This window comes from Tasmannia lanceolata, unplaced genomic scaffold (genome assembly GCF_043159265.1).
Source record: "Tasmannia lanceolata isolate RefF3 unplaced genomic scaffold, GAP_Taslan_0.1 ptg000012l, whole genome shotgun sequence".
Taxonomy (NCBI): domain Eukaryota; kingdom Viridiplantae; phylum Streptophyta; class Magnoliopsida; order Canellales; family Winteraceae; genus Tasmannia; species Tasmannia lanceolata.
In genome coordinates this window covers 55,673,211-55,684,578 of record NW_027518689.1, presented here as the reverse complement: position 1 = coordinate 55,684,578, position 11,368 = coordinate 55,673,211, and the positions used below count along the sequence as shown (strand labels likewise).

At 50.7% G+C, this 11,368-nt stretch overlaps 1 protein-coding gene across 1 annotated transcript; it reads left to right on the top strand.

Annotated features, from left to right (window-relative positions):
* Positions 1–5,920: 5,920 nt before the first annotated feature.
* LOC143888970 (uncharacterized) lies at positions 5,921–8,967 on the top strand. Its single transcript, XM_077393347.1, has 2 exons — positions 5,921–6,309; positions 8,796–8,967. Exons 1-2 carry the CDS (start codon positions 5,921–5,923, stop codon positions 8,965–8,967), a joined length of 561 nt encoding a protein of 186 aa, XP_077249462.1.
* The last annotated feature ends 2,401 nt before the right edge of the window (positions 8,968–11,368 follow it).

Genomic DNA, 11,368 nt, shown 5'->3' with positions numbered 1-11,368 from the left:
TAGGACAGCCCCCTTTAGTGTATTTAAGACTACTATTTTACATCAGAAGGGGCTGTCACTAGTAAAAAATTAAGGTGCTTCATTAAGATGAAATTTTATGAAATAATGAAATTAAGGGTGCTACGTATAGTTGAAATTTTATTAAATAATGAAAACAAGTGGGCTGGCACGGCACAAGATCAAGTGGTCTGTGGGCTGTGCCATGCCTAACTTCCATTCAATTCGTGCAGGCACAGCACGTCACGACCCATGAAGCCATTCGTGCCATGCCGGGCTCCCGGGCCGTGCAGGCTGGGTTTTTTCGTGACGTGTACGGCCTGCTTGCCACTATGAGGTGTGATATGCTCGACGTGATTGTCTTCATCCGTCAATTTATGGCCGCCCATGACATTAATAAAATAGTAAAATACACTTAATGAATTAAATTACTAACAGCCTTAACTGCTTCATATCTTCAACGAAGATAAATGAGAAGTTTTTATATGGTGTCTGGCCGACATGTACTGCAATCAAGGTTTCGCCCTTGATAGAATGATTGATAAATAAGCATCTTATTTATAGGGGATTTGCTAGCGTCCATCGCAAAAGGCATTTTGCGGATGGTCTGTTGCATCTGACAGCAGCCACTTCCTGAATGAAGACCAAATCTACTGAAAATTGAGCCTCTGTGGCTGCTGTTGGATGCAACAGACCATCCACGAAATGCCTTATGCGATGGACGCTAGCAAACCCCTTTTTATTGAAGCTATATAATTTATTGGAAAAAAATTAGAGCGTTGGAATCGTCCATAGAAAAAAACTCTTTGTGTCTGCCGACGATAATGACCAGTTCAAAGTTCCTCTTTACCCTCGGAAAGAATCTTTTTTGGTGAAGAATATACCAAGATGAGAAATGAGAAAACAAGCACCCCTTTTTTTAAAAATATAAACAGGCCTAGTTTGGTATATAACAGAATAAATATAGAAGGGTGTGTTGTAAGAGACCAAAACAGAGAGAAGATTTTCTAATGGTGATGGGGTCCAAAATATGCAACCAGTCGGTTGTTGACACGTGGCCCTCACAGGGACCACTGCAAAGCCCACACCTGTCCCCTGCTAGGTATGCTGCCTGGACCAATCAAGGACTTCCACCTGCCCTTACTAGGTGATGGGGTGTAAAAACTCCAGCCACTCACAGGCTGCCACCTGTCCCAGGGTAGGTGAACTCCAGCCACTCACAGGCTGCCACCTGTCCCAGAGTAGGTGAACTCCAGCCACTCACAGCTTGCCACCTGTCCTGGGGTAGGTGAACTCCAGCCTCTAACAGGCCGCCATCTGTGCTGGACACCTGTCCAGGACACCTCACCAGGTTTTCCCTATAAAAAGGAATTCAAAGCTCAAACCAAGGGGTAATGCGAAAATCCCTTCTCTCCCTAAACTCTTAGACATCTCCCCTTCACTCCTGCTCATACTGACTTGAGTGTCGAAGGGCCTGTCCGGAGTAAAACCCGGTCTGGTCTTCTGACCTCGCTTGCCTTGTGCAGGACTCAGCCCTCATAGCAGGACTCTCTCTCGACCACTTCACTCCCCGTTCACTCCGGTCCTTCAGGACTCAGCTCCCCTAGTCATTCAGCTCAGCTCTTACATCACTGCTGTACCTGTTACCGATTTTAGGTCTAACAGATTGGCGCCATCCGTGGGACCCCAGAACTAAAAGCTGTCTTTACACACCCCACTCACAAAAATGGCAGGACGCAAGAGTACGCGGATGCCTACTGCGCGGGCGCGGACTACCCAAGCCGCGCTACCCCGCAGGACCCGGAGCGAGCGAATTGCATCACTAGTAGTAGCAGCTTCTGCTACTGCAGATCAGAGCCCGGCTCGCTCAGAACATCTGAATCCCTTGCCCACCCTGGAGCAGGTTCAAGCTCTATTTCAGCAGATGACAGCCCTCGTTGGGCAGTACCAGCAACTACTTCAAGTACCCCCTCAACCTCCCCCAGAGGCTCCGCGATCTGTCCAAGGAAGGCCAGACGTCCACAGGGGAGAGTCATCACACCATGGTGAGGGCCGAACTCATCATTCCACTAGACAAGTCCCTCACCCCGCGACGAGGCATGCCCAAACAGAGCCTCATCGCCGTGAAAGGTCGCGTTCCCCCTCCGCACAGAGGCGCCGAGCTCATGAAGATCGCGCGCCACCAGCGAAGAGCCGACCTCGTCGTATGAGTCGGGAGAGCCAATCCGGCTCTGCGGCGAGCCAGTCTGTGGAAAGGATTAGGTCCTTGGACCACAGGACGGATCCGCTGCTACAGAGAATGGAGGAGATGGACCATCGGATAGAGGAACTGGCGAAGGACCAGAGCCGGCCCGTCTCCAGGGCGTTCTCAAGTAGGACGCCATTCACTGATGATGTTCTGGGTGCCCCAGCACCCAGAGGGTTTAAAATGCCCGCCGTCCCTCAGTATGACGGCACTACAGACCCCGTGGACCACTTGGAGACGTTCAGAACAATTATGCTCCTCCACGGAGCTTCCGATGGCTTTCTTTGCAGAGCGTTTCCAACGACGCTAACTGGCGCAGCAAGAGACTGGTATTCCAGGATCAAACCGAACTCCATCAACAATTTCGATGATTTTGGAGAGGATCTTGTCCGCCACTTCATGAGCAGCCGCAGGCCAAGGAAAACAACAGCTTCCCTAATGGCCTTGCGACAGGACGACAACGAGCCTCTGAAGGTGTTCGTCCGCCGATTCAACAGGGAGGCACTTCAAGTGCCAAATCTAGATCCCTCAGCAGCAATGAATGCGCTCCTCGCAGGCGCCAGGTCTAATGAATTCCGTCGAGCGGTGGCTCGACAAAACCCGCGCTCACTAGCGGATCTTATGGCCGGAGCAGAAGAGTACATCACGGTGGAAGAAACACTGGCAGCTCTTAATTCAAACCGGAGGATAACCTCTGAAGAGAAAAATCTCCCTAAGCAGCGCAGGGAGGATAAACCTCCCAGGAGAGAGAAGTCTCCGCCTCCTCAAAGAAGAGAAGAAAACTTCACGCCTCTCAACACCTCTAGAAAGCACATACTGGCGGCGATCAGCGAAGAAGAGTTCGTGAAGTGGCCTGCTAGAATGATCTCCAAGGGAAACAGGCGAGATCCCTCAAAGTACTGCCGGTTCCACAAGGACCACGGTCACGACACAGATGATTGTTGGCAACTCAAGCAGGAAATTGAACAACTCATCAGCCGGGGCTATTTGAAAAAGTATATCCGAACTGACGGCCGCAACCAAGAACGCAGAGGAAAGAGCCCTCAGGGTCGCGGCCCTCGAAGATCACAGCAGCCCCCTGCTCAGGACAAAACTCCTCAGTTGGGCAATGCGCAACCTGAGGCACCCCAACCTCAGCCAAGGGGGGTCATCGGTACGATTATGGGTGGGCCTGCAGCTGGGGGCACCTCTTCTACCGCCCGCAAAGCATATGCACGGCGAGTTAACGCCGTGCACACAACCAGCAAAAAGACGAGAACGGAGAATGAGATCTCCTTCTCAGATGCAGATCTGGATAATCTTATCCTGCCCCACGACGACGCACTGGTTTTAACCATGCTCGTCGCCAACTGGGAGGTGAAGAAAATCCTCATAGACAATGGGAGTTCGGCGGACATTCTATACTACCACGCCTTTGAGAAAATGATGATAGGCGACGACCGTCTGAAGCCGGCAAACTCAGATTTATTTGGCTTCTCCGGAGAGGTCGTGAAAGTGGTGGGGCAGATCGAGCTCCCTGTTCTTGTCGGAGATCCACCTTGTCAAGCTTTCGCCATGGTCAACTTTCTAGTAGTAAGGGCCACTTCGGTCTATAATGCTATCTTGGGACGGCCTGGCCAGAACCTCATCCGTGCAGTAGCCTCGGCCTACCACCAAAAAATGAAGTTCATAACCCCCAATGGTGTGGGGGAAGTTCGGGGAGATCAGCCTCAATCCAGAGAGTGCTACGCAACGGCACTTAAAGGCAAAAATGCAGTGGAGTCACTGCCAATTGAACTGCTCGATGTAAGGGACGAGCTCAGAGGGACTCAACCTGCTGAAGACCTCCTCTCCATCCCACTGTGCCCAGAGGACAGTGAGAAAGTCGCTCTGATCGGTTCCTCCCTCAGCACCGACATTCGGCACCAGCTCACCACTTTTCTCTAGGACAATGCAGATGTCTTTGCATGGGTTCCCGCCGATATGCCCGGCATTGATCCAAAGATCAGCACACACAGGCTCGGTGTTGATTCAACCTGCAGACCGGTGAAGCAGAAGAGACGACATTTCACCTTCGAAAGGCGGCAGGCAATAAAAGAAGAAGTGGAGAGGCTTCTGAAGGCTGACTTCATTCGCGAGATTCGATACCCGGACTGGTTGGCAAACGTAGTCTTAGTCAAGAAGACTAATGGGAAATGGAGGACCTGCGTCGACTTCACCGATCTAAATAAGGCTTGTCCTAAGGACAGCTATCCACTCCCGAAGATCGACCAACTCATTGACGCCACAGGGGGTCATGAACTGTTGAGTTTCATGGACGCCTTCTCCGGATACAATCAGATCAGGATGTACGAGTCGGATATACCAAAGACCTCCTTCGTCACAGATCAAGGGACTTACTGCTACCGAGTTATGCCCTTCAGCCTCAAAAATGCCGGAGCCACTTACCAAAGGCTTGTGAACAAACTTTTTCAGAACCAGATCGGCCGTAATATGGAAGTCTATGTAGACGATATGCTGGTCAAGAGTCGGAGTGCGCAGGATCATGCGTCCGATCTCAGAGAAACATTCCAGGTCCTGAAGAAGCACAACATGAAACTTAACCCCACCAAGTGCACATTTGGTGTCAGCTCGGGGAAGTTCTTAGGATTCATTGTGAGCCAGCGAGGGATAGAAGCAAATCCAGAAAAGATCAGAGCCGTCATGGAGCTTACTGCCCCAAAAACCATCAGGGAAGTCCAGCGGCTCACAGGAATGATAGCGGCGTTGGGTCGCTTTATCTCCAAATCAGCGGAAAGGTGCCTCCCCTTTTTCAGCGCGGTCAAGGGACTCAAGACCACGCCCTGGACGGAAGAATGCCAGGTCGCATTCGAAGAACTGAAAAGATATTTGTCCTCTCCGCCATTATTAACAAAGCCGGAGCCGGGTGAGGAGCTATTTTTGTATCTCTCCATCAGCTCCACGACTCTGGCAGCTGTACTCGTCCGTGAAGAGCACTGCCAGAAAAAACCAATTTATTATGTTAGCAAGGTTCTTCACGACGCAGAAACAAGGTACCAGCGGGTCGAGAAATTGGCTTACGCGCTGGTAATGGCCGCCAGGAAGTTAAGGCCGTACTTCCAAGCTCACACTGTTAAGGTCTTGACTGATCAGCCACTTCGACAAGTTCTCCATCGACCAGATATCTCCGGGCGACTTGTGAAATGGGCTGTGGAGCTAAGCGAGTTCGATATTCAGTACGCACCCAGGCCAGCTATCAAGGCCCAAGTACTGGCAGATTTTGTAGCAGAGTGCACTATCCCCCAGCAGGTCGTCGACCCTGGAGCATTGCAGCTCCCAGTTATAGAGAAAGTTGTCCCTGAAGAGCGTATGACAGAGGAAATTCGGACAGAAATCAGGCCACCTTCAGCTGGACAGGACTCCATAACCAGCACACCAACTTGGGAAGTATATGTCGACGGATCTTCAAATAAAAACGGCTGTGGAGCTGGCCTCATCCTCACTGGGCCTTATGAGTTCACTGCGGATTACGCCCTGAGATTCGGGTTCCGTGCATCAAATAATGAGGCGGAATATGAGGCCCTCCTTGCCGGAATGAGCCTAGCAATTCAGACCGGCGCCCAAAAATTGAAAGCATACTGCGACTCACAGCTGGTAGCAAACCAGATCCAAGGTGTCTACGAAGCCCGAGACGAGCGTATGATTAAGTACCTCGTCAAGGTTCACCAACTTTCCAGCCGGTTTACAAGTTTCGAGGTCATCAGAGTGCCAAGAACGGAGAACGCCAAAGCTGACGTGCTGTCAAAACTGGCTGCCTCTGGATATACCACTCTCGGAAGCATACACATGGAGTTTCTACAGAGGTCCAGCATCGACAGTAAAGGCATGGAAGTCATGCAGGTGGAAGATGAGCCGTGCTGGATGGATGAGATCGTGAGTTATCTGCGAGATGCTAGACTCCCGGAGGATAAGAAAGAAGCTCGTAAGGTGATACAGAGAGCTGCCCGATTCTCCCTCAGTGGTGACGATCTATACAAAAGGTCATATACTCTCCCATATCTGAAGTGTCTGAGGCCGAGCGACGCTGCGTATGCACTACAAGAGACTCATGAAGGAATTTGCGGAGAACATCTGGGGGGCAAAGCCCTGGCGATAAAGGTGCTGCTCAGAGGACTGTATTGGCCTACTATCAGGCAGAATGCCCTGGATCTGGTTAAAAGGTGTGAGAAGTGTCAGAAGTTCTCTCCTACCATCCACCAGCCTGCCGTAGCAATGGCTCCAATTATTAGTCTGCTTCCCTTTGCAGTATGGGGGATGGACATCCTGGGCCCTTTCCCACCGGCCTCTGGAAAGCGCATGTTCGTGGTAGTGGCGATCGACTATTTCACTAAGTGGGTGGAGGCAGAACCTCTGGCCCAGATCACTGAGCAGAATGTGCAGAACTTCTTCTGGAAGGCAGTAGTCTGTAGATTTGGGATTCCCCGTATCTTGATCACAGACAACGGCAAACAGTTCGACTGCCGGAACTTTTGAAAGTTCTGCTCGGACCTAAAAATTGAACAGAGATTCACTTCGGTTGCTCACCCCCAGACAAATGGGCAAACGGAAGTAACTAATAGAATCCTGCTCCAGGGGATAAAGAAGAGGCTGGACGAAAAAGCTGGCCGTTGGGCAGATGAGCTCTATCACGTTCTGTGGGCTTACCGCACTACTCCTCGCACGACGACTGGTGAATCGCCATTCAACCTTTCCTTTGGTACTGAGGCTGTGATACCAGTCGATATAGGCGCTCCGTCTCCCCGAATCACCAGCTTCAACGAGCAGCTTAACGGCGACGGGCTCCTTGCCGATCTCGACTTACTAGAAGAAATCCGGGAAGAATCTCGAATCCGGGTCGCCGCTTATAAGCAAAGGGTATCAAATTATCACAACTCCAAGATTCGCCCCAGAGAATTCAGGACAGGAGATTTAGTACTGAGAAAGGCAGCCGTCTCCCAACCGACGAAAGTCGGGAAACTCTCCCCGACTTGGGAAGGGCCATATCGAGTGAAAGAAGTTATCCGGCCAGGAAGCTATAAACTGGAGACACTGGAAGAGCACTTATTACCTCACGCCTGGAACTCCAAAAATCTCAGGAGATATTATCAATAGACAAAATGTACAGCATAAAAAGGTGACTTTGTAAATTTGTCAATTTGTTGTTATAAATAAATAATCTTTTTGCAGACTTTGTTTCACTCTTACTCTCTGGAAACCCAGTTCACAAAACTTGGGTACTCTCTGGAAACCCAGTTCACAAAACTTGGGTACTCTCTGGAAACCCAGTTCACAAAACTTGGGTACTCACTGGAAACCCAGTTCTTAAACTTGGGTACTCACTGGAAACCCAGTTCACAAAACTTGGGTACTCACTGGAAACCCAGTTCTTAAACTTGGGTACTCACTGGAAACCCAGTTCTTAAACTTGGGTACTCACTGGAAACCCAGTTCACAAAACTTGGGTACTCACTGGAAACCCAGTTCACAAAACTTGGGTACTCACTGGAAACCCAGTTCACAAAACTTGGGTACTCACTGGAAACCCAGTTCACAAAACTTGGGTACTCACGGGAAACCCAGTTCTTAAACTTGGGTACTTGTTGGAAACCCAGTTCACAAAACTCGGGTACTTGTTGTTCCTGAACTTGGGTACTTGTTAAAAGACCAGTTCGTCACAATTCGACTATCAACAGCCTCAGTCCCAGGTTATCAAAATTAAGAAGACACAGTCAAGCAAATCACTCAGTTGAGAAGTATCAGAGACAGACATGTGATTTCATTAATCAGAATATGTGGGGCCTCGAGGGCCATTACAAAATTCACTTTAAAAAGGCTGGTAAGAGCTGTAGGGTCTCAAGGACCATTACAAAACGAGGTCATAACAAACAAAAAAAAAAAAGAAAGAAAATAATACTAAGCATCTGGAAGAGAGGTGATGTCAGCAGGGGCATCAGCAGGAGTATCTGGCTCCTCATCAGTAATCTTCGGCCTGGCAGGGAGAGTCATGTTCTACATCAATAAGTTTGGATTGCAGGCCTGGAGCTCCTGGAGGCAGTCGTAGTACCCAAGACTATAAGCCTCGCTCGACAGGCTGAAAAGTTCAGCCTCCTTCGCCTCTGTGGCCTCCTTCACTGCCTTCTCCTGCCTCTCAGTGGCTCTTCCTCTTTGAGCCTCCATGGCTTCAGCAGCCTTGACCAGTTTCTTCTTCTCTGCGGCCAGATCCTCTTTCAACAACCTCCTCTCCTCCTCTATTCGCCCGATGCTCGTTTGAAGCTCCTGCACCTCAGCGGCCAACTTTCCGTTCACCTCTTCAGATGCAGTAATGGCTTGGGAGAACTTCTTACTCTTCTCCTTGAGGTCATTATAGTAGAGCAAGATCTGAAGAAAGAAACAGGCATCAGTATGGTGAAAGGAAGAAATGGGCAGAAAGTTAGCAAACGGATCACCACTTCCTTACCTGATAAGCTGAGGATAGCACAGCCTCCTCTCCTGTAGCTGGCGGCTCATGAAGGATCTGTTGCCTGTCCTTCCGCAGCAAACACTTGCTCATGATCTCTGCTGCCACTCGGCTTTCGCCTAGGGCAGTGTCATCCTTCAGAACGGCCCAATTGGGTCGAAAGACGTTCTCACTAGGCCCCGTAGGAGGGCGAGCCCCAGAACCAGTTCCGGTAGAAGCACCACCAGACTTAGAGGAGCCACCGCCCTGAGCAAAGGGGCCTATTAGCTTCACCGTAGTCTTGGGCCTCTGGGATGGGGGAGGAGGATTGCCCTGTGATGGGGCCGGACTCCCCAGTACAGTCGCCTTTCTCTTCTGGCGCTCCTGTTGTGCCTGTGCAGCACCCTCCTGTGCCCGTGGCTGGGCTCCCTGTCTTATCTTCTCGACAGTCGATTGTTTCTTCATTTCTGCCAGACAAGCAAGCAGTCAGAAGCAAGTATATAAAAGTAAACATATTCTAAAAGACAAGTCTAGCTACATACGTTCTGGAGTCGCGGCACTCACGCCCAGTCCAACTAGCACCTCCTCTCCTGAGAACTCTGCACAGCGGATAAGGCCTGATTGCTCAATCTCCTTCCGCATCAAGGCGAAAGTCTCTTTGTCCTCACTCTCGAGGAGCGGCTTTCGACTTAATTTGGAAGTGTCCGGAGTGTCCCACACTAGAGGGACAGGCCAGGGCTCACTGACCTCCTTATCCTCGACGTAGAAGAACCTATTCTTCCATGAATGTATTGACGAGGGGATACCGGTAATGATTTTGAGTTCAGGGCGCTGGCTGATGTAGATCCAGCCCCCTTCCTTATGCCTCTTCAGATGTGCACAAGCACGGAATAGCGACAAGCTCACGCTCCTCTCTAACCGGCCGTGGACAAGATACAAGAACCCAGTCAGCAGTCTCCATGAGTTCAGAGCTACTTGAGCTGGGGCCAGTCCGTAGTATCGAAGCACCGCTGCGAAGAATGGGTGCAGAGGAAATCGGAGTCCCGCCCTCATCGACTCCTCATAAATACAGAGATCTCGACTCTCGTTACAGGCTCTGTCTCCCTCTATAGCTGCCTTCAGTTCAAATCTTGGGGGCACACAGTACTTATTCCTAATGTCGCCTAGCATGGACCTGGTGAGGTAGTTCTCTTCGACTAGAGCTCGCAGGTTGTATTTTGGGTTGGCATCCATCCGCGCTCTAGCGACTACCTCCACCGCCTGACCAGGAGGGAATGTTGTAGACGCCTCAGCGACGTCACTTTCAACACTCCCTTCTGCTCGGAAGAGACTAACAGTGGGGAGTGGAGTGGCGTTCAAGTCTAAAAACACCTCCTCCTTGTCCCCTTCGTCGTCACTATCTACAAGATCTACTCTAGCGGACGTCCTAGCCATTACAGGCTCCTGTGGCGGCCTAACTTCTGAACTACTGCTAGTGGAGGACTCCGTACCGGACTCGGAACTCGAATTACTATCAGACATGTAGTAAAGAGAAGGGCTGAGAGGAATACCGGTGAGTGGAGCTCGTCAAGTCCTTGCGCAACTCGAACTGCGAACTGGGAACTGCGAACTGGGAACTGCGAACTGAGAACTGAGAAGTCGAAGCTCCCAGAGCAAGAAAAAGAAGAAAAGATGAAAAGTAAAAAGTAAAGAATGAGAGGGGGTAAAACCTCCTTTTATAGCTTTCCAGAGGCGGTGGGGCATTAAATACGATGCACGCATCTCGAGGACACTCAAATGGCGCCACGTGTCCCATATTTATGACGGACACATTCTCCCACTCAAAAATACGATCAAGCACGCGCGTGTTCCTACGTGCATGAAAATTCACATCTCCGCTCAACCTCGTGCTTCGTACTCCGTGCTCCGTACTCCGTACTCCGTGCTCCGTACTCCGTACTCCGTGCTCCGTACTCCGTGCTCCACGCTCCGCACTCCGTACTGGATTTTTAAATCCGAACTTGATATGACGCGTTTCAACAAAACGACAAAAATCAGTCCGGTCCGAACCGGACTGGCCGCAAGACGACAAAAATCAGTCCGGGAAAATCCGAACTGGATATGACGCGTTTCAACAAAACGACAAAAACCAGTCCGGTCCGAACCGGACTGGTCGCAAGACGACAAAAATCAGTCCGGGAAAATCCGAACTGGATATGACGCGTTTCAACAAAACGACAAAAACCAGTCCGGTCCGAACCGGACTGGCCGCAAAACGACAAAAATCAGTCCGGGAAAATCCGAACTGGATATGACGCGTTTCAACAAAACGACAAAAACCAGTCCGGTCCAAACCGGACTGGTTGCAAGACGATAAAAATCAGTCCGGGAAAATCCGAACTGGATATGACGCGTTTCAACAAACCGACAAAAACCAGTCCGGTCCGAACCGGACTGGCCGCAAGACGACAAAAATCAGTCCACATCCGGACTCAACTCCCAGCCGGACTCCGGACTCAACTTCCAGCCGGACTCCGGACTCCACTTCCAGCCGGACTCCGGACTCAACTTCTAGCCGGACTCCGGACTCAACTTCCAGCCGGACTCCGGACTCAACTTCCAGCCGGACTCCGGACTCAACTTCCAGCCGGACTCCGGACTCCACTTCCAGCCGGACTCCGGATTGGACCTCC

Coding starts and splice junctions, on each gene's coding strand:
- LOC143888970 (XM_077393347.1), top strand. CDS start 5,921: ATGATTAAGTACCTCGTCAAGGTTCACCAACTTTCCAGCCGGTTTACA. Junction 6,310..8,795: donor CTGAGGCCGAGCGACGCTGC/GTATGCACTACA, acceptor GTCCTTCCGCAG/CAAACACTTGCTCATGATCT.